The sequence below is a fragment of the Cherax quadricarinatus genome, chromosome 84 (assembly GCF_038502225.1).
Source record: "Cherax quadricarinatus isolate ZL_2023a chromosome 84, ASM3850222v1, whole genome shotgun sequence".
Classification (NCBI taxonomy): Eukaryota; Metazoa; Arthropoda; class Malacostraca; order Decapoda; family Parastacidae; genus Cherax; species Cherax quadricarinatus.
The window spans coordinates 14,416,921-14,441,015 of NC_091375.1; the positions used below are offsets into that span (position 1 = coordinate 14,416,921).

Consider the following 24,095-nt stretch of genomic DNA (forward strand, 5'->3'; position numbering starts at 1 on the left):
ATAATTTCCTCACTAACAGAACACAGAGAGTAGTCGTCAACAGAGTAAAGTCCGAGGCAGCTACAGTGAAAAGCTCTGTTCCTCAATGCACAGTACTAGCTCCCATCTTGTTCCTCATCCTCATATCCGACATAGACAAGGATGTCAGCCACAGCACCGTGTCTTCCTTTGCAGATGACACCCGAATCTGCATGACAGTGTCTTCCATTGCAGACACTGCAAGGCTCCAGGCGGACATCAACCAAATCTTTCAGTGGGCTGCAGAAAACAATATGAAGTTCAACGATGAGAAATTTCAATTACTCAGATATGGTAAACATGAGGAAATTAAATCTTCATCAGAGTACAAAACAAATTCTGGCCACAAAATAGAGCGAAACACCAACGTCAAAGACCTGGGAGTGATTATGTCGGAGGATCTCACCTTCAAGGACCATAACATTGTATCAATCGCATCTGCTAGAAAAATGACAGGATGGATAATGAGAACCTTCAAAACTAGGGAGGCCAAGCCCATGATGACACTCTTCAGGTCACTTGTTCTATCTAGGCTGGAATATTGCTGCACTCTAACAGCACCTTTCAAGGCAGGTGAAATTGCCGACCTAGAAAATGTACAGAGAACTTTCACGGCGCGCATAATGGAGATAAAACACCTCAATTACTGGGAGCGCTTGAGGTTTCTAAACCTGTATTCCCTGGAACGCAGGAGGGAGAGATACATGATTATATACACCTGGAAAATCCTAGAGGGACTAGTACCGAACTTGCACACGAAAATCACTCACTACGAAAGCAAAAGACTTGGCAGACGATGCACCATCCCCCCAATGAAAAGCAGGGGTGTCACTAGCACGTTAAGAGACCATACAATAAGTGTCAGGGGCCCGAGACTGTTCAACTGCCTCCCAGCACACATAAGGGGGATTACCAACAGACCCCTGGCAGTCTTCAAGCTGGCACTGGACAAGCACCTAAAGTCAGTTCCTGATCAGCCGGGCTGTGGCTCGTACGTTGGTTTGCGTGCAGCCAGCAGCAACAGCCTGGTTGATCAGGCGCTGATCCACCAGGAGGCCTGGTCACAGACCGGGCCGCGGGGGCGTTGACCCCCGAAACTCTCTCCAGGTAAACTCTCCAGGTAAATAACAATCTCATGTTAACGTATGTTAAATGTCCAATATGTATCTTATGTACATGGAAATAAATGGTATCAAATACCGACACAGTGGAAACATAAACACATATGCAGTATAATGTGATCCTTTATTGACAACGTTTCACCCACACAGTGGGCTTTTTCAAGTCACACACAGATCTACCTGGGGTGGAAGGTACGGGAGTATTTATAGTCATGTTCAGAATGTTGAGGTCAGGTGGAGAATGCTGCATCTGATGATCTACCTGGTGGAGTTATAGAGTCTTGGGTAGCTTGGCAGGGGTATTGGACAAGTTGTGAGTAGACCTTCTGCAGTGTTCTATGTTCTTAAGTGGGATAGCGACGAAGAAGTTTCTTGGCGAGTGGTTCAGCTATGTTATAGAAGCCATTGTTCTGGTTGAAATTGTTGGTTATAGAGATAAGCGATGATTCCAGGATTCTTCGGTATTGAGTGTTGTCTTCTGTGGCTATAAGTCTTGAGTTTCTGTAGTTAATTAAATGGTTGTGTGAATTGCGATGTTGTACACAGGCATTCCTTGTATCGTCAGTCCTGGTTGCATATTGGTGTTTTGAAATACGTGTTTGGAGGTCTCTTGATGTTTCGCCCACATATAATTTGTTGCAGTCATTACAAGGGATTATGTATACCCCTGCAGAGGATGGAGGCTTGTCCTGTCTACTACTGGTGATGTCCTTGATGGTCGTGGTTTGGAGGTAGATACTTGGAATGATGTATTGGAAAAGATGTTGGAAACACGTTTGGCAATGGAGTTGGTGGGGAGGACTATGTATCTCTTCTCGGCAGTGTCTTCTCTGGGTGTGTTGAAGATGTTTATGCCCGCCGTCTGCAGTCTCTGATGAAGTGACGAGGATAGTGGAGTTTAGAAAATACTTGTTCAATTATAGTGCATTCTTCCTCAAGGAACCAGAACAACGGCTTCTATAACATAGCTGAACCACTCGCCAAGAAACTTCTTCGTCGCTATCCCACATAAGAACATAGAACACTGCAGAAGGTCTACTCACAACTTGTCCAATACCCCTGCCAAGCTACCCAAGACTATAACTCCACCCGGTAGATCATCAGATGCAGCATTCTCCACCTGACCTCAACATTCTGAACATGACTATAAATACTCCCGTACCTTCCACCCCAGGTAGATCCGTGTGTGACTTGAAAAAGCCCACTGTGTGGGTGAAACGTTGTCAATAAAGGATCACATTATACTGCATTTGTGTTTATGTTTCCATCTTATGTACATAAAGAGACTATTAATATGTATAAGGCTGAGAGAGAGAGTTACATATATAGAACTTTCTAGTTAAATGCATGTGTTGTAGCCCCATAATGATTATTCTCACGATAACACAGATATATGTTATCTTTGTTATTGTTATGAGATGCTGCTCTTAAGTCCTTCTTCCACTGGTATTGTTCACTCTTGTTCCAATCATTAGTATTAATTATATTATTATTATTATTATTATTATTATTATTATTATTATTATTATAATAATTTTTATGGTACTGGGTTATCCTGGGTTACTAACATTATCTGGCTGGGTTATCCTGGGTGGCTAACCCTCAGAGGTTAAAAATCCCAACAAAATCTGATTTCTCTCTTATCTTCCCCTAAGAATATATATTAATGCAGTGTAGGCCTGTGTAACTAATATATATTTGTTTAGAGAAATCTTACCTCTCATACCTGGAGGGGGTTTCAGGGGTCTACGCCCCCGTGGCCCGGTCCATGACCAGGCCTGGTGGTGGATGAGAACCTGATCAACCAGGCTGTTACTGCTGGCTGCACGTAAGCCAACGTAAGAATCACAGCCCAGCTGGTCAGATACTGACTTTAGGAGTCTGTCTAGCTTCCTCTTGAAGACAACCAGGGGTCTTGAAGACAGCCAGGGGTCTTGAAGACAGCCAGGGGTCTTGAAGACAGCCAGGGGTCTTGAAGACAACCAGGGGTCTTGAAGACAACCAGGGGTCTTGAAGACAGCCAGGGGTCTTGAAGACAACCAGGGGTCTTGAAGACAACCAGGGGTCTTGAAGACAGTCAGGGGTCTTGAAGACAACCAGGGGTCTTGAAGACAACCAGGGGTCTTGAAGACAACCAGGGGTCTTGAAGACAACCAGGGGTCTTGAAGACAGTCAGGGGTCTTGAAGACAGCCAGGGGTCTTGAAGACAACCAGGGGTCTTGAAGACAACCAGGGATCTTGAAGACAGCCAGGGGTCTTGAAGACAGCCAGGGGTCTTGAAGACAACCAGGGGTCTTGAAGACAACCAGGGGTCTTGAAGACAACCAGGGGTCTTGAAGACAGCCAGGGGTCTTGAAGACAACCAGGGGTCTTGAAGACAACCAGGGGTCTTGAAGACAACCAGGGGTCTTGAAGACAGCCAGGGGTCTTGAAGACAACCAGGGGTCTTGAAGACAACCAGGGGTCTTGAAGACAGCCAGGGGTCTTGAAGACAACCAGGGGTCTTGAAGACAGTCAGGGGTCTTGAAGACAACCAGGGGTCTTGAAGACAACCAGGGGTCTTGAAGACAACCAGGGGTCTTGAAGACAACCAGGGGTCTTGAAGACAGCCAGGGGTCTTGAAGACAGCCAGGGGTCTTGAAGACAACCAGGGGTCTTGAAGACAGCCAGGGGTCTTGAAGACAGCCAGGGGTCTTGAAGACAGCCAGGGGTCTTGAAGACAACCAGGGGTCTTGAAGACAACCAGGGGTCTTGAAGACAGCCAGGGGTCTTGAAGACAACCAGGGGTCTTGAAGACAACCAGGGGTCTTGAAGACAGCCAGGGGTCTTGAAGACAACCAGGGGTCTTGAAGACAGCCAGGGGTCTTGAAGACAGCCAGGGGTCTTGAAGACAACCAGGGGTCTTGAAGACAGCCAGGGGTCTTGAAGACAGCCAGGGGTCTTGAAGACAACCAGGGGTCTTGAAGACAACCAGGGGTCTTGAAGACAGCCAGGGGTCTTGAAGACAACCAGGGGTCTTGAAGACAACCAGGGGTCTTGAAGACAACCAGGGGTCTTGAAGACAGCCAGGGGTCTTGAAGACAACCAGGGGTCTTGAAGACAGCCAGGGGTCTTGAAGACAACCAGGGGTCTTGAAGACAGCCAGGGGTCTTGAAGACAGCCAGGGGTCTTGAAGACAACCAGGGGTCTTGAAGACAACCAGGGGTCTTGAAGACAGCCAGGGGTCTTGAAGACAACCAGGGGTCTTGAAGACAACCAGGGGTCTTGAAGACAGCCAGGGGTCTTGAAGACAGCCAGGGGTCTTGAAGACAACCAGGGGTCTTGAAGACAGCCAGGGGTCTTGAAGACAACCAGGGGTCTTGAAGACAACCAGGGGTCTTGAAGACAGCCAGGGGTCTTGAAGACAGCCAGGGGTCTTGAAGACAGCCAGGGGTCTTGAAGACAACCAGGGGTCTTGAAGACAGCCAGGGGTCTTGAAGACAGCCAGGGGTCTTGAAGACAGCCAGGGGTCGTGAAGACAGTCAGGGGTCTTGAAGACAGCCAGGGGTCTTGAAGACAGCCAGGGGTCTTGAAGACAGTCAGGGGTCTTGAAGACAGCCAGGGGTCTTGAAGACAGCCAGGGGTCTTGAAGACAGCCAAGGGTCTTGAAGACAGTCAGGGGTCTTGAAGACAACCAGGGGTCTTGAAGACAGCCAGGGGTCGTGAAGACAGTCAGGGGTCTTGAAGACAGTCAGGGGTCTTGAAGACAGCCAGGGGTCTTGAAGACAGCAAGGGGTCTTGAAGACAGCCAGGGGTCTTGAAGACAGCCAGGGGTCTTGAAGACAGCCAGGGGTCTTGAAGACAGTCAGGGATCTTGAAGACAGTCAGGGGTCTTGAAGACAGCCAGGGGTCGTGAAGACAGTCAGGGGTCTTGAAGACAGTCAGGGGTCTTGAAGACAACCAGGGGTCTTGAAGACAGCCAGGGGTCTTGAAGACAACCAGGGGTCTTGAAGACAGCCAGGGGTCGTGAAGACAGTCAGGGGTCTTGAAGACAGTCAGGGGTCTTGAAGACAGCCAGGGGTCGTGAAGACAGCCAGGAGTCTTCAAGTCAGCCAAAGGTCTTGAAGACAGCCAGGGGTCTTGAAGACAGCCAGGGGTCTTGAAGACAGCCAGGGGTCGTGAAGACAGCCAGGGGTCTTGAAGACAGTCAGGGGTCTTGAAGACAGCCAGGGGTCGTGAAGACAGCCAGGAGTCTTCAAGTCAGCCAAAGGTCTTGAAGACAGCCAGGGGTCTTGAAGACAGCCAGGGGTCGTGAAGATAGCCAGGGATCTTGAAGACAGCCAGAGGTATTGAAGACAGCCAGGGGTCGTGATGACATCCAGGGGTCTTGAAGACAGTCAGGGGGTCTTGAAGGCAGTCAGGGGTCTTGAAGACAGCCAAAGGTCTTGAAGACAGCCAGGGGTCTTGAAGACAGCCAGGGGTCTTGAAGACAGCCAGGGGTCGTGAAGACAGCCAGGGGTCGTGAAGACAGCCAGAGGTCTTGAAGACAGCCAGGGGTCTTCAAGTCAGCCAAAGGTCTTGAAGACAGCCAGAGGTCTTGAAGACAGCCAGGGGTCTTGAAGACAGCCAGGGGTCTTGAAGACAGCCAGGGGTCTTGAAGACAGCCAGGGGGTCGTGAAGACAGCCGGGAGTCTTCAAGTCAGCCAAAGGTCTTGAAGACAGCCAGGGGTCTTGAAGACAGCCAGGGGTCTTGAAGACAGCCAGGGGTCGTGAAGACAGCCAGGGGTCTTGAAGACAGTCAGGGGTCTTGAAGACAGCCAGGGGTCGTGAAGACAGCCAGGAGTCTTCAAGTCAGCCAAAGGTCTTGAAGACAGCCAGGGGTCTTGAAGACAGCCAGGGGTCTTGAAGACAGCCAGGGGTCTTGAAGACAGCCAGGGGTCTTGAAGACAGCCAGGGGTCTTGAAGACAGCCAAAGGTCTTGAAGACAGCCAGGGGTCGTGAAGATAGCCAGGGATCTTGAAGACAGCCAGAGGTCTTGAAGACAGCCAGGGGTCTTCAAGTCAGCCGAAGGTCTTGAAGACAGCCAGGGGTCTTGAAGACAGCCAAAGGTCTTGAAGACAGCCAGGGGTCTTGATGACAGCCAGGGGTCTTGAAGACAGCCAGGAGTCTTGAAGACAGCCAGGGGTCGTGAAGACATCCAGGGGTCTTGAAGACAGTCAGGGGGTCTTGAAGACAGCCAGAGGTCTTGAAGACAGCCAAAGGTCTTCAAGACAGCCAAGGGTCGTAAAGACAGCCAGAGGTCTTGAAGACAGCCAGGGGTCTTCAAGACAGCCAAGGGTCGTAAAGACAGCCAAGGGTCGTAAAGACAGCCAGAGGTCTTGAAGACAGCCAGGAATCTTGAAGTCATCCAAGGGTCTTGAAGACAGCCAGAGGTCTTGAAGACAGCCAGAGGTCTTGAAGACAGCCAGGGGTCTTGAAGACAGCCTGGGGTCGTGAAGAGAGCCAGGGGTCTTGAAGACAGCCAGAGGTCTTCAAGACAGCCAAGGGTCTTGAAGACAGCCAGAGGTCTTGAAGACAGCCAGAGGTCTTCAAGACAGCCAAGGGTCGTAAAGACAGCCAGAGGTCTTGAAGACAGCCAGGAGTCTTGAAGTCATCCAAGACAGCCAGGGGTCTTGAAGACAGCCAAGGGTCGTAAAACAGCCAGAGGTCTTGAAGACAGCCAGAGGTCTTGAAGGCAGCCAGTGGTCATGAAGACAGCCAGAGGTCTTGAAGACAGTAAGGGGTCGTGAAGACAGCCAGAGGTCTTGAAGACAGCCAGGGGTCTTGAAGACAGCCAGGGGTCTTGAAGTCAGCCAAAGGTCTTGAAGACAGCCAGGGGTCGTGAAGACAGCCAGAGGTCTTGAAGACAGCCAGGGGTCTTGAAGACGGCCAGGGGTCGTGAAGACAGCCAGGGGTCTTGAAGACAGCCAGGGGTCTTGAAGACAGCCAGGGGCCTTCAAGTCAGCCAAAGGTCTTGAAGACAGCCAGGAGTCTTGAAGACAGCCAAAGGTCTTGAAGACAGCCAGGGATCTTGAAGACAGCCAGGGGTCGTGAAGACAGCCAGGGGTCTTGAAGACAGCCAGGGGTCTTGAAGACAGCCAGGGGTCTTCAAGTCAGCCAAAGGTCTTGAAGACAGCCAGGGGTCTTGAAGACAGCCAGGGGTCTTGAAGACAGCCAGAGGTCTTGAAGACAGCCAGGGGTCTTCAAGTCAGCCAAAGGTCTTGAAGACTGCCAGGGGTCTTGAAGACAGCCAGAGGTCTTGAAGACAGCCAGGGGTCCTGAAGACATCCAGGGGTCTTGAAGACAGTCAGGGGGTCTTGAAGGCAGTCAGAGGTCTTGAAGACAGCCAAAGGTCTTGAAGACAGCCAGGGGTCTTGAAGACAGCCAAAGGTCTTGAAGACAGCCAGGGGTCGTGAAGACAGCCAGTGGTCGTGAAGACAGCCAGGGGTCTTGAAGACAGCCAGGGGTCTTGAAGACAGCCAGAGGTCTTGAAGACAGCCAGGGGTCTTCAAGTCAGCCAAAGGTCTTGAAGACTGCCAGGGGTCTTGAAGACAGCCAGAGGTCTTGAAGACAGCCAGGGGTCGTGAAGACATCCAGGGGTCTTGAAGACAGTCAGGGGGTCTTGAAGGCAGTCAGAGGTCTTGAAGACAGCCAAAGGTCTTGAAGACAGCCAGGGGTCTTGAAGACAGCCAGAGGTCTTGAAGACAGCCAGGGGTCGTGAAGACAGCCAGGGGTCGTGAAGACAGCCAGGGGTCTATTGGTAATCCCCTTTATGTATGCCGGTAGGCAGTTGGACAGAACAGTCTTGGGTCCCTGACACTTATTGTGTTGTCTCTTATCGTAGTTGTATTGGTGGGATGTTGCATCTAACAATGTACAAAATTTGGCTTATTTTTTTATTTATAACAAGATGAGATAGAGGGAGAGAGGAGAGTTAATATAAGATTTGTTGGGATTTTTAACCCCGGAGGGTTAACCACCCCAGAATAACCCCAGAAAGTGTGTCATTCAGAACTGTCTCTCTGATTTCAATTGTGTTTCTCAGTCTTGTCCCCCCCCCCAGGATGCCACCCACACCAGTCAGCTAAGATCCAGGTGAACAATGACAGCAGGTGGAAGGTGGCTAACACCCAGGTACCTATTTGCTCGCTAGGTGAACAGAGTCAACAGATGTAAGGAAACATGAATATAAATAATAAATGCCCAAGTTTCCACCCGTGCCGGGGATCGAACCACAGACACTCAGTGTGTAAAGCAAGAGCGTTGCATACCAGGCCACGGGACACCTTACAGGCTTATTTAACTCTTTTATTAATGATATACTAAATTAAATACTTTTAATTACGTTATATCATGTATTTATAGAAATAGAGCTTATTATAGAGGACAGAAGAAATCTCATATATCAGTTTTACTCCATATTTTAACTCTTTTTAGAAGTGATGTACCTAATTAAACACTTGTATTATAATGTAATACGTCTTCTGCCAACGTAAATTTGTAATATTTACATATTTATGGGCAAAATGACGTAATAATAAAAGACACATGACTGGGGGGGTACAAATGTATTTTTAAAATTACCCGCAACTTAAATTTCTTAACAAAACCTATAAAACAGTCACCATTATTTAACATCTCAACATTTTCCCACTTGCCATGAATTATGTACTAAATATATGCAGTCGCGGGGGACTTTTTATAAGCAGAGATGGAGGCGAGAATAAAATAATTTTCAGTAATTGTTAAGAAATAAGCGCGTGGTTATCCATGTTAAAGGAAGTGTGAGGATTGATCTGCTGACTTCCAGCTATCATATTCATGTTTGTGACTTCCACGGTGACGGTGATGGTTATATAGTGACTATGTTACGCTCTAAGAAGGACGTGGACCGTCACGTGCGGGATTTGCTCAATAAAATCAAGTCTGAGGATGAGGTAAGGGTTATGGCGGCATGTTGTGTGTCTCGTATATTTACTATTACCGCTTTTATATTAATATCCCTTTATTATATCACTCTGTTATCATTATCTCTGTTAATTATATATCACCAGGTGGAGGGGAGAGATGTTAAATATGTTAGATAAACTTGGATGTTGAAATATATGTAGTTTCTGGCGTCTTTGTGTATATTATTTTTTTTTTCTAAACGTTGAATATAATGGTAAATAATAATGTATTTTGTACATGTTTTGTCACCATTGAATTATATATACTGTTTTATGGGTATAATTATAAACCTATTGTCACCAGTGTTTTTTTAACGTATTTAAGGGTCAGAGTTGTCCTTTATTGTTTAATTATTTATATTTTATCAATAATACGTCTATAACAGCTTTAATATTGATATTTTATGACTAATAATACGTCTATAACAGCTTTAATATTGATATTTTATAACTAATAATACGTCTATAAGTCTTAATATTTATATTTTATAACTAATAATACATCTATAACAGTCTTAATATTTATATTTTGTAACTAATAATACGTCTATAACAGTCTTAATATTTATATTTTATAACTAATAATACGTCTATAACAGTCTTAATATTTATATTTTATAACTAATAATACGTCTATAACAGTCTTAATATTTATATTTTATAACTAATAATACGTCTATAACAGTCTTAATATTTATATTTTATAACTAATAATACGTCTATAACAGTCTTAATATTTATATTTTATAACTAATAATACGTCTATAACAGCTTTAATATTTATATTTTATAACTAATAATACGTCTATAACAGTTAATATTTATATTTTATAACTAATAATACGTCTATAACAGCTTTAATATTTATATTTTATAACTAATAATACATAAGAACATAAGAACATAAGAACGAAGGAACACTGCAGAAGGCCTACTGGCCCATGCGAGGCAGGTCCAAGTCCCTACCGGCTTAAGCCAATGCACCCAACCTAGTCAGGTCAGGTCACATTGACTTAAGGGAGGAACACGGCAACCGACCTGTTAGCACAAGCTATCAGGTCCAACTCACACCCACCCACATCTACTCATGTATTTATCCAACCTATTTTTAAAGCTACACAACGTTCTGGCCTCTATAACTGTACTTGGGAGTTTGTTCCACTCATCCACAACTCTATTACCAAACCAGTACTTTCCTATATCCCTCCTGAATCTGAATTTTTCCAACTTAAAACCATTGCTGCGAGTCCTGTCTAGGCTAGATATTTTCAGCACACTATTTACATCCCCTTTATTTATTCCTGTCTTCCACTTATAAACCTCAATCATATCCCCCCTAATTCTACGTCTTTCTAGAGAGTGCAGTTTCAGGGCCCTTAGTCTATCCTCATAGGGAAGGTTTCTGATACATGGGATCATCTTTGTCATCCTCCTTTGTACATTTTCCAGAGAATTTATATCCATTCTGTAATACGGTGACCAAAACTGTGCAGCATAATCTAAATGAGGCCTAACCAAGGATGTATAGAGTTGAAGAACAACCTGAGGACTCCTATTATTTATGCTTCTTGATATGAAGCCAAGGATTCTATTAGCTTTATTGCGAACACTTATGCACTGTTGTCTTGGTTTCAGATTACTGCTAACCAGAACTCCTAAATCTTTTTCGCAATCCGTAATATTAAGATCTACATTATTTAGTTTATATGTGGCATGGTTATTGTCCTGTCCAACATTTAGAACTTTGCATTTGTCTATATTAAACTGCATCTGCCACTTCTCCGACCACTGCATCAGTCTATTCAAATCTTCCTGGAGTGCTCGAATGTCCTCGTCAGAATGAATTCGACGGCCTATTTTGGTGTCATCGGCAAACTTGCCGATGTCGCTCTTTATGCCCTCATCTATGTCGTTTATGTAGATTGTGAACAGCAGGGGGCCCAACACTGACCCCTGTGGAACACCGCTCGTGACGCTTCCCCACTCTGATTTCTCCCCATTTATGCAAACTCTCTGCTGCCTATTTGTCAACCATGCCTCTATCCAGGAAAAAATTTCTCCTCCTATTCCATGTGCTTTAATTTTCCTCAATAGTCTCTGATGTGGGACCCTGTCAAAAGCCTTACTGAAGTCCATATACACAATATCATATTCATTACCATGATCTACCTCCTCAAATACCTTAGTGAAAAAAGTTAATAAATTCGTAAGGCAGGAACGCCCCTTTGTAAAACCATGCTGAGATTCGTTGATTAATTTATGCTTTTCAAGGTGGCTACGAACTGCCTCGGCAATTATTGATTCCATAAATTTTCCCACTATGGAGGTTAGGCTTATTGGTCTATAGTTCGAAGCTAAGGACCTGTCACCTGTTTTGAAAATAGGTATCACATTTGCCATTTTCCACTTATCTGGCACCATGCCAGTTTGTAGTGATATGTTGAAAAGATTAGCCAAAGGTGTGCTAAGCTCCTCTTTACATTCCTTTAGAACCCTTGCATACAGTTCATCAGGGCCTGGGGATTTGTTAGGTTTTAATTTATCTATTTGCCTAAGGACCATGTCACTTGTGACCCTAATAGTGCACAGTTTATTATCGTCCTGTTCTACATAATTTATCATTACTGGAATATCGCTGGTATCCTCCTGTGTAAAAACTGAGAGGAAGTATGTGTTAAAAATTCTACACATTTCCTTATCACTGTCAGTGAGCTGACCCGAGGAACTTTTGAGTGGGCCTATCTTGTCCCTGATCTTACTTCTGTATACCTGAAAGAATCCTTTTGGGTTAGTCTTCGATTCTCTTGCAACTTTAACCTCATAATCTCTATTTGCTTTTCTAATTCCCTTTTTTATTTCTCTCTTTAACTGAATATATCGATTTCTTAATTGCCCCTCTCCTCTTTTGATTTGCCTATATATGCCTCTCTTTTGACCAATCAGATATTTTAATCTATTGTTCATCCATTTAGGATCATTTTTGTTTGATCTGATTTCCCTATTTGGAACATAATTTGACTGAGCAGCTAGAACTATGCCCTGGAAAGCATCATATCGGCAACCATCACCACCTACCTGACCCCTAGTCAGGTCATTCCAGTTCAGCCCACCTAAGTAATTTTTCAGTCCTATGAAATCAGCCAAGCGAAAGTCAGGGACGGAGACTTGATTGCCATTATTAGGGGAATTCCATGATATGTTAAAACTGAGTGATTTGTGATCACTCTCCCCAAGCTCATCATTAACCTCAAGATTATTAATTAGTGTTTCCCTACTGGCAAGAACCAAGTCAAGGAGGTTATTTCCCCTAGTTGGCTCTGTCACAAACTGTTTTAAAAAACAATCCTGGATCGTATCAAGAAAGTCACCCGACTCTAAATTTCCTGTCAAATTGCTCCAGTCAATCTGTCTATAGTTGAAATCTCCCATTAGCACAACATTTTCGTATGTAGATGCCTTACGAATTTCGTCCCATAGAAGTTTACTGCACTCCCTATCAAGATTTGGGGCCCTGTAAATCACACCCAAAATTAGTTTTTCTCGGCCCTCGAGAAGCTGTAACCAAACAGATTCAGTGGCTGACGCTTCTAATTTAATATCTTGTCTAACACAACAATTTAAATTGTCTCTGACATACATCGCTACTCCACCACCTTTCCTGTTGACCCTGTCAGTGTGGAATAATTTATAGCCTTGTATGTGACATTCAGAGGGCATCTCTCTGTCTTTCAGATTGAGCCAGGTCTCTGTTATAGCAATAATATCTATGTTTCCTGCACTTGCAATTAATCTTAGCTCATCTATCTTATTTCTAACACTCCTGCTATTAGTATAGTAAACCTTAAGGGAGCTAGTCACTTGCTGCCCTCTGCTGTCCCCCTTTGTTTGCTGACCTGTTCTATTGTCTTTATTTATAACTTCATGCTGAATGCCTTTTATACATTTACTGTTTCCAACCCTAGTGTTGCAACCTGCTTGTTTCCCACACACACCCATACCTCTATCTTCCATCAGTTTAAAATCATAGGCATTTCACCAATGGCCTTCTCAATCGAGTCTGCAAGTGCTACCACCCCTGCCCCAGAGAGATGAACCCCATCCCTTGCATACATATCATGTTTGCCATAAAAGTTGTTCCAGTTGTCAATGAATGGGATTGCAAGTTCCTTGCAGTATCTGTCTAGCCAGCAATTTACACCAATTGCCCTAGACAACCATTCATTTCCTACTCCCCTTCTAGGCAAGATGCTACATATGATTGGGATCCCTCCCTTAGACTTAATGAAATCTATAGCTGACCTGTACTTATCTAGCAGCTCTTCTCTCCTACCCTTCCCAATATCATTTCCACCAGCACTGAGACAGATAATGGGCTTGTTCCCATTACCTGACATGATATTATCCAGTCTGTTGACAATGTCCCCAACACCAGCTCCAGGGAAGCACACTCTATCTCTCATCTTCTTATTCCTATTACAAAAAGCACGATCAACATATCTTACCTGAGAGTCACCAACCACAAGAATGCGCTTACCTTCATTAGCAGGGGCAGTAGTACCCTTACCTTCACTGGCCACTGAAGTACATTCATCCTGGAGAACAGAGAAGCGATTTCCTACCTTCAGATCTGCACTCTTAACTTTCCTTACTCTGATGCGCCTCCCATTACTGTGAACAACTCGCCACTTGTAGCAGGTGCTGGGCTGCACCTCACTGCTGGTAGCCGTTGCTACCACCCCACCAACAGCCTCCTCACAGTGAGAGACAGACTGCACCTCACTGCTAGAAGCCTCATTCCCCACATCTCCAACCACCTCACACTCTCTCCCAGGCCCATTGAGGTGGACCTTCAGCCTCCTAATCTCCTCCTGGAGAAGCAAGACCTCCTCCTTCAACTCTCCAACCTCAGCTTTTAAAACACTGTAGAAGCAAGCCATGCTTTGTAACCGTCCACGCTAATCCCCAAGCAGCTCAGGGTCTGTGACCTCACGTGACGACTGACCACTGAACACCAACGTCTATAACAGCTTTGATATTTATATTTTATAACTAATATTTTTTTTTTTTTTTTTATTATCACACCGGCCGATTCCCACCAAGGCAGGGTGGCCCGAAAAAGAAAAACTTTCACCATCATTCACTCCATCACTGTCTTGCCAGAAGGGTGCTTTACACTACAGTTTTTAAACTGCAACATTAACACCCCTCCTTCAGAGTGCAGGCACTGTACTTCCCATCTCCAGGACTCAAGTCCGGCCTGCCGGTTTCCCTGAATCCCTTCATAAATGTTACTTTGCTCACACTCCAACAGCACGTCAAGTATTAAAAACCATTTGTCTCCATTCACTCCTATCAAACACGCTCACGCATGCCTGCTGGAAGTCCAAGCCCCTCGCACACAAAACCTCCTTTACCCCCTCCCTCCAACCCTTCCTAGGCCGACCCCTACCCCGCCTTCCTTCCACTACAGACTGATACACTCTTGAAGTCATTCTGTTTCGCTCCATTCTCTCTACATGTCCGAACCACCTCAACAACCCTTCCTCAGCCCTCTGGACAACAGTTTTGGTAATCCCGCACCTCCTCCTAACTTCCAAACTACGAATTCTCTGCATTATATTCACACCACACATTGCCCTCAGACATGACATCTCCACTGCCTCCAGCCTTCTCCTCGCTGCAACATTCATCACCCACGCTTCACACCCATATAAGAGCGTTGGTAAAACTATACTCTCATACATTCCCCTCTTTGCCTCCAAGGACAAAGTTCTTTGTCTCCACAGACTCCTAAGTGCACCACTCACTCTTTTTCCCTCATCAATTCTATGATTCACCTCATCTTTCATAGACCCATCTGCTGACACGTCCACTCCCAAATATCTGAATACGTTCACCTCCTCCATACTCTCTCCCTCCAATCTGATATTCAATCTTTCATCACCTAATCTTTTTGTTATCCTCATAACCTTACTCTTTCCTGTATTCACCTTTAATTTTCTTCTTTTGCACACCCTACCAAATTCATCCACCAATCTCTGCAACTTCTCTTCAGAATCTCCCAAGAGCACAGTGTCATCAGCAAAGAGCAGCTGTGACAACTCCCACTTTGTGTGTGATTCTTTATCTTTTAACTCCACGCCTCTTGCCAAGACCCTCGCATTTACTTCTCTTACAACCCCATCTATAAATATATTAAACAACCACGGTGACATCACACATCCCTGTCTAAGGCCTACTTTTACTGGGAAAAAATTTCCCTCTTTCCTACATACTCTAACTTGAGCCTCACTATCCTCGTAAAAACTCTTCACTGCTTTCAGTAACCTACCTCCTACACCATACACTTGCAACATCTGCCACATTGCCCCCCTATCCACCCTGTCATACGCCTTTTCCAAATCCATAAATGCCACAAAGACCTCTTTAGCCTTATCTAAATACTGTTCACTTATATGTTTCACTGTAAACACCTGGTCCACACACCCCCTACCTTTCCTAAAGCCTCCTTGTTCATCTGCTATCCTATTCTCCGTCTTACTCTTAATTCTTTCAATTATAACTCTACCATACACTTTACCAGGTACACTCAACAGACTTATCCCCCTATAATTTTTGCACTCTCTTTTATCCCCTTTGCCTTTATACAAAGGAACTATGCATGCTCTCTGCCAATCCCTAGGTACCTTACCTTCTTCCATACATTTATTAAATAATTGCACCAACCACTCCAAAACTATATCCCCACCTGCTTTTAACATTTCTATCTTTATCCCATCAATCCCGGCTGCCTTACCCCCTTTCATTTTACCTACTGCCTCACGAACTTCCCCCACACTCACAACTGGCTCTTCCTCACTCCTACAAGATGTTATTCCTCCTTGCCCTATACACGAAATCACAGCTTCCCTATCTTCATCAACATTTAACAATTCCTCAAAATATTCCTTCCATCTTCCCAATACCTCTAACTCTCCATTTAATAACTCTCCTCTCCTATTTTTAACTGACAAATCCATTTGTTCTCTAGGCTTTCTTAACTTGTTAATCTCACTCCAAAACTTTTTCTTATTTTCAACAAAATTTGTTGATAACATCTCACCCACTCTCTCATTTGCTCTCTTTTTACATTGCTTCACCACTCTCTTAACTTCTCTCTTTTTCTCCATATACTCTTCCCTCCTTGCATCACTTCTACTTTGTAAAAACTTCTCATATGCTAACTTTTTCTCCCTTACTACTCTCTTTACATCATCATTCCACCAATCGCTCCTCTTCCCTCCTGCACCCACTTTCCTGTAACCACAAACTTCTGCTGAACACTCTAACACTACATTTTTAAACCTACCCCATACCTCTTCGACCCCATTGCCTATGCTCTCATTAGCCCATCTATCCTCCAATAGCTGTTTATATCTTACCCTAACTGCCTCCTCTTTTAGTTTATAAACCTTCACCTCTCTCTTCCCTGATGCTTCTATTCTCCTTGTATCCCATCTACCTTTTACTCTCAGTGTAGCTACAACTAGAAAGTGATCTGATATATCTGTGGCCCCTCTATAAACATGTACATCCTGAAGTCTACTCAACAGTCTTTTATCTACCAATACATAATCCAACAAACTACTGTCATTTCGCCCTACATCATATCGTGTATACTTATTTATCCTCTTTTTCTTAAAATATGTATTACCTATAACTAAACCCCTTTCTATACAAAGTTCAATCAAAGGGCTCCCATTATCATTTACACCTGGCACCCCAAACTTACCTACCACACCCTCTCTAAAAGTTTCTCCTACTTTAGCATTCAAGTCCCCTACCACAATTACTCTCTCACTTGGTTCAAAGGCTCCTATACATTCACTTAACATCTCCCAAAATCTCTCTCTCTCCTCTGCATTCCTCTCTTCTCCAGGTGCATACACGCTTATTATGACCCACTTCTCGCATCCAACCTTTACTTTAATCCACATAATTCTTGAATTTACACATTCATATTCTCTTTTCTCCTTCCATAACTGATCATTTAACATTACTGCTACCCCTTCCTTTGCTCTAACTCTCTCAGATACTCCAGATTTAATCCCATTTATTTCCCCCCACTGAAACTCTCCTACCCCCTTCAGCTTTGTTTCGCTTAGGGCCAGGACATCCAACTTCTTTTCATTCATAACATCAGCAATCATCTGTTTCTTGTCATCCGCACTACATCCACGCACATTTAAGCAACCCAGTTTTATAAAGTTTTTCTTCTTCTCTTTTTTAGTAATTGTATACAGGAGAAGGGGTTACTAGCCCATTGCTCCCGGCATTTTAGTCGCCTCATACGACACGCATGGCTTACGGAGGAAAGATTCTTTTCCACTTCCCCATGGACTAATAACTAATAATACGTCTATAACAGTAGCTTTATTACAGTTTATCAATAATAATAATGTCTATGTCAGTAGCTTTAATATTTACAATTTATCAATAATAATGTCTAAAGCAGTTCTGTGAATATAACTTTTTTCAGTTTAAATCGGTGTTTGACTTTCTGTATTTAGGTGTCTCGTAGTTGGGTTGGTAATGCACTCAGTTCGCACAGTGAGGTCCATGGTTCAATCCCCGGTACGGTTGGAAACGTTAGTATGTGTTTCCTTACGACACCTGTTTTCCATGTTCACTCATCAGTAAAATAGGTACCTGGGTGTTAGTCGACTGGTGTGGGTTGCATCCTGGGACAAAATTGACCTAATTTGCCGGAAATGCTCTGCATTACTAGCGGCTTTCTGTATAGTAGTATGTCATTGATGTCTGTATACCTTGTACATGTACTTGTAGAAATATTACTGTTATTAAATTACAAGGACCACAGTGGAAATGGTCTTTGCCTGTACCTAAATAAACTTACTTGACACAAACTCCGTAAATAATATATTCGTTGAATTTTACTGGATTTACTTTTGTGCTTTTGATGCAATGGTTTAACTGGGAGTTCTCGCCAATGCTTCCAAGGTCTTGGTCGATCAGGGCAAGTTTCCAATATTTTCTTAGTGGCTTAGAGCATCCCAGTATACAGTGGACCCCCGCCTTAGGATATTATTTCATTCCAGAAGTCTGTTCAGGTGCCGTTATGGACCGATTTTGTTCCCATAAGGAATATTGTGAATTAATTAGTTCGTTTCAGACCCCATAAAATACACGTACAAAAGCACTTACAAAAATACACTTACATAATTGGTCGAGTTGGGAGCTGATCGTAAGGCGGGGGTCCACTGTATTACCTTCATTAGTCTACCCTAGCTTACTGATGTTGGTGACTTGAAAAGTCAGTGCCTCTGCCATATACCTGTGAAACAAGTTATTGTGACTTGTTTCACAGGTGACAGGATGTAACCCACACCAGTCAACTAACACCCAGGTACCTACTTAATGCTAAGTGAACAGGGACAGCAGGTGTAAGGGAACATGTCTAATGTTTCTCCTCAGCCAAGGATTGAACCACGGACACTCAGTGTGTGAGGTGAGAACGTTGTCTGTGTAGAAAAGATTTATTGATCGGTATGTGCATTTTATGTAAACCAAATTGAGTACTCTGAAACTGCATAGCCTGGCCCCTTTTATACAGAATTGTAAAAAAAAATACTGGAAGCTTTTAGATAATACAGTACGTAATTTTATTTAAAGGTATGAATTTTGAAAATGTGTACCACTCTGTTACCAATAAACTAGATTAGTACAGATTGTAATAAAGTTGGTAGAATTACCGACAATATGTAAAGTAAAAGGACACAAGTGCAACTAATGTGACATTTTATTGTGGCAACGTTTCGCTCTCCAGGAGCTTTATCAAGCCAAGTAATGGCTTGATAAAGCTCCTGGAGAGTGAAACGTTGCCACAATAAAATGTCACATTAGTTGCACTTGTGTCCTTTTACTTTATAGATTAGTACAGTATTTTATAAGATTTAATTTGATTTAAACTTTAGAATATTGTTTGTGCATCAAGCTCATTTTTTCATTAATACAGTATGTACTGTAGTTTCTAATTAAACTAAATTGTAATTAAACATCATATTGGAGTTTATATTGGTTTCTCTTTCAAAAATTCTGTTCATATTTTGCATGGCTGCTGCCAAACATACTCTGGACTATGCTCATACGTTCAACTAGTAATGTTAAGAATTTTTTTTTTATTTCAGCGCAAAGTTCGTGGTTATAATATTGCCCGGCTCTACTTCAATATCGGTGAATATGAAAATGCTCGTCGCTACCTCAGTGAATTTCTTGGCGTTCGTCCCAAGGCAATGGACGCACACCGTCTCCTGGGCCAAATATACGAGGGTCTGGGAAACAAGGAAAAAGCCGTGCAGTCATACAAGACTTCATATGAATTAGGAGAAGGCCAGAAAGATCTTGTTTTAAAAAGTAGGTTACTGTAGTAGTACTGTTTTATAGAAGCAGCTGGTATCAGGTTTTCATAAAACTACTTGATACTAAATTGGTTTGTGTGTGTTATTTACTTTAGGTAATGCACGATGCAAAACTGCCAAATAAACATAATACGCTCTTAATTTATGCCATACAATCTGAGCAAACAGCTTTAAGGAATAGTTGATATTGACCTGAAAGACAGTACTGTCTTACCATAGCAAGGGATCTTAATGCCTTCGTGAGTGTATTGCATGTATAAACTGCAGGTTTGAACTAGTTTTTTTGTATTGTATATGTGTGTATGTGTATTTGTTATTTAAGGTGTATCTAGATCTGCTTGTATATTTCACTTGATTTATGAGATGAATTGACATTTTTCTTATATTTATTTTTCAAGGGCATTCCTTGTATGTACCTATATTTTTTCACTATGGTAAACAAAATTTTCACAGACTTCTACACTACCTGTTTTTTCCCCTTAACTCTGATCTGCCGTTTCTTTCATAGATCCATCTTGTAACAGATCCACCTCAAATATATTTATGTACAGTACAATACATTTACATACATCAGATTCCTCTCCAGTCTGACATAGACTTCCATTACCTTTATTATGAATTATTAATCTATTTTTATTTTCCATACACAATTTAAGTTTTTCTTGTTCATATCTAATGCTAAGTTACGCTGAAGTACAGTGGAACCTCAAATATCGAACTTTCTTCAGTCCAGAAGGCTGTTCGAGTGCCTTTACCAAATGAATTTATTCCCATCAGGAATAATGTAAATTAGATTAGTCCATTTCAGACCCTCAAAAATACACTTATAAAAGCACTTACAAAAATGTACTTACGTAGTTGGTTGTGTTGGGAGCAGTTCGATTTTTGGGGTTCCACTGTATATCACTTTTCTTGCTAAAGCTAGGCCACTTTTATATGGCGATATTTATTGATTATGCATGGGCAACAGTTTACACTAGCAGTTTGTGTACAAAGAACTCTGTTTAAACACCAATATTTTTCCATTTGACAAAATTTCCATGCTGTATAACTAATGCATTTATCCTTTCATGCTTAAAATATAAGTGTACTGGTGTACGTATTATGTGAGAATGACTATACATGGTATCCTCTTTCAGTTTGTGAGTTGTATACAGATGTACAGGCAGACTCTTCAGTTCGTTTATATTGGGCAGAAGAAGGCCATCGTTTGTATCCTCACCATGAAAGCGTCGTTAAGCTCCGTGAGGCCCTGCTCACTGGCTCAGGCTCACACTCACGTCAAGAGCTTGAGAAATTGTATCTAGGTTGGTTTTTGGTGCTTGTTATTGAATTTATAATTAAAAACTAGGACACTTGGTTTATGAATTGTATTACCCTTAAAGACCATACACACTTCAAATTGAGTTTGAGTCCATTCATACATTAATAAAGGATGTCATCCAGTTTTTGTAACTAGTATGTACATTGTGGAAATGTGTTATGTATGTTACAGATGAAATCAAAGCCTGCCCAACAGCTGTTAGATTACAAACCAACCTACTACAACTTTATAAAGACTGGGGTGCAGAAGACAAGAACAAGCTGAATGAGGCTTATAATTACAGTTGTCAAGTGGAAGCTCGAAAAGCATTTTCGGACTCCCTAGAATGGTATCAAACACTATTTGATATTATGCAGGTAAAGAGAGTTAAGTAGTTTTGCCAGTAGTTAAATGGACACATTGAACTTAGAGACATGCATGCCTAAAAAGAACATATACAAAGTAAGAAATTGTTTAGTGAAAAAATTGATTGAGCATGACTGCTAAATAGTGATAGATGTCAAATAACAGATTTATTGTGCATGTGATAGTTATTTTGTCTTGATACTTCATCTAAAGCTGAAACTATTTAAATAGATTTTTGCCTAACTATGTGGGTTGTATTATAGAAAGTTTTGACTCTATCTTAACTGCTCTAAAAGAGCAATCTCTGAAGTTTTTCCCTATGGACAGGCTTACCAAAATACAACAGATGTTAGCAGTGATGTCGAATTTCACACCAACTTCTTGTCTGCACTGGAGCGGCTTGTCTACCTCACTTTAGCATCCAGCAGTGGCACTGCCCTCCTATCCCAGTGCACAATAACAGATGCTGCTACACTTCTTCACAGGCGAGTTTTATATATTGAAGTTGGGGGGGGGGGAATAGAACTCTAGTTCTTGGGTCTGCCTCAGACCTTGCATATGACTAACTTTCATTTTAATTTCCTTATATTTACATTTAGACAATTGTAATTGCCCATTTGAGTTTGTTGGGGGGGTCAGTTCCAACTGTTAGCCATCTCTTAATTTTAGATGTGTGATTGATTCCTGTCATAGATCTGTGAACCCCTGTATGTAGTTTTTTTTTTTTTCTCACTTCCATATGCTTCCTTATAATTTTAGAATCATCCACAAACTTAGATATGTATGCAAGTAAACGAATTTCTGCTTCTTTCAATAAACCGGCTGTTTCCCACCGAGGCAGGGTGGCCCAAAAAAGAAAAAAGCTTCTCTTTTTAACTTAAGTAATGTATAAAGGAGAAGGGGTTACTAGCCACTTGCTCCCGGCATTTTAGTTGCCTCTTACGACATGCATGGCTTACGGAGGAAGAATTATGTTTCACTTCCCCATGGAGGTAAGAGGAAATCAACTAGAACTAGTAAAAAAATTGAGAACCCAGAGGTGTGTGTGTATATGCTTGTACAAAATGCATTTGCCATTTGAAAATTGTATTCTAATGTAATTAGGAGTTGATAGGATGTGGCAGTCACAGAGCACTTAAAACCCAGTATTTTAGTTTTCATAATTCAATCAAATTAGCATATTGGCACCTATAAAGTCTAATAAAAATCCAAATCCTTCATCTTAAAATATCTTGAGGCAGAAGGAAAACTTTCTGAAACTTACAGGTACCACTGAGGATACCTAATAAGCCATTTGTGATTACCTTTTGGCGTGAGCTCTTGATTCTACTTCATCTGACTGGCAGACAAAATAAACGTGTCATACCTTTGCTCGAGTTGTATGGAGTTCACTGACATTTAAGGAGTTGTAGGTTATTTGGCATGTAATTCCCAACAGTGTTCCTGTCTTTGTCACTTATGTTGGTCTGTGTTTGTTTACACTGTCAATCTCTGTTGAGTATTTTGTATGTCGTGATTGTATCTTCTGTTATGACAGAGTATTTGTTCATCATAACATACTACTCCCAGTTCAGTCAGCAGTCAACAGTCCTCTGGACTTTCAGGTGTATGTTTGGTATGGCATTGTTGGCACTTTTGGACTTAATAGAAGTGAAAAAGGAAAAAGTTAATTTCTGGGCATAAGTGATTGATTCTGTCCAGATGAAAAATGTATTCAAAAGTTAATTTTTTTGAGGTTGAGTTATTGAGTATTATATAACTTTAATATATTACAGATTTGACCAGAGTTTGTACACAAGCCTCGGTGTAGTTGGTCAGAACACACAGTTTGGTCAGCTGATGGTGGGACAGCTGTACCTCCACATGGCCATCTTCCTCATACATAGTGCCAAGAAGGTAAGACATAATTTTTACCATAACTGAAATATTACGGCAAAGACTTCAGTGTTTGTTGCCTACTTTCAACAAAATAAACTGGGAAAAGGCGTATACATGCTTTTTCTCGTAGTTTTAACCTTTATCTTGGTTTAAGATAACAACAGAAAGGTAGTCAATAAGTGTTTGTTCATGGTAATTGTTCTTTGATGAAGGTTAGGGCCTCCCATTCCCAGTAGTCTGCTTCATGGGGTATTTACTAGGTCTGCTTCAATTATTGGGGCAGGCTAAACCATGACCAGTCATTCTTGGTTATGCTGTACTGTATTTTATTATTTTTTTAATGATGCATTCAAAATGAGCAAGTGTTATATAGAGGCCTGAGGTTGTGAATAGTGAACAAACAAAAGGTTGTTTTAGTGCCTTGAATGCCTTGTGTTAATCTTGGACTCAGTTTTCAAATTGGAATTTAATGAATTTTGTGTAAAATTGGCCAAATTACCAAGTTCTCTGCTCCTTGAAAATTGAATGAGCAGTTTCTTGAGCCAGATAGGTAAAACTAATGGTATACTAGTGAAATTTCTAGTAATTGGGTTGAATTTAGCCATGGCCTAAAATGGGGGGACTGTGGGTAAAATTGCTGATGTATAATTTGTGCCTGACAATGTAAACTTTATATGAGATTTCACATTTGTGGTGTCAGTGTCTTCAGAAAAAGATTCCCTACCATTTCAGATTATTTTTTATAATCGAGACACACTTTTAACAAGTCGGCCGTCTCCCACTGAGGCAGGGTGACCCAAAAAACAAAGAAAATCCCCAAAAAGAAAATACTTTCATCATCATTCAACACTTTCACCTCACACATAATCACTTTTGCAGAGGTGCTCAGAACACAACAGTTTAGGAGCATATACGATAAAGATACACAACATATCCCTCCAAACTGCTAATATCCCGAACCCCTCTTTTAGAGTGCAGGCATTGTACTTCCCATTTCCAGGACTCCAGTCCGGCTATATAAAAA

General features: G+C 42.4%; 1 protein-coding gene across 8 annotated transcripts in view; it reads left to right on the plus strand.

Annotated features, from left to right (window-relative positions):
* The first annotated feature begins 8,911 nt into the window (after positions 1 to 8,911).
* The window catches only part of Nup358 (Nucleoporin 358kD), an 89,168-nt gene continuing 73,984 nt past the window's right edge, over positions 8,912 to 24,095 (plus strand). For all 8 annotated transcript variants that reach the window (XM_070103159.1, XM_070103155.1, XM_070103152.1 and 5 more), the window contains exons 1-6: positions 8,912 to 9,094; positions 19,294 to 19,519; positions 20,664 to 20,831; positions 21,020 to 21,204; positions 21,521 to 21,678; positions 22,969 to 23,089. In XM_070103159.1, coding sequence (XP_069959260.1) covers positions 9,023 to 9,094; positions 19,294 to 19,519; positions 20,664 to 20,831; positions 21,020 to 21,204; positions 21,521 to 21,678; positions 22,969 to 23,089 — 930 coding nt within the window. In that variant the 5' untranslated portion in view covers positions 8,912 to 9,022. The remainder of the gene's footprint in view (positions 9,095 to 19,293; positions 19,520 to 20,663; positions 20,832 to 21,019; positions 21,205 to 21,520; positions 21,679 to 22,968; positions 23,090 to 24,095) is intronic.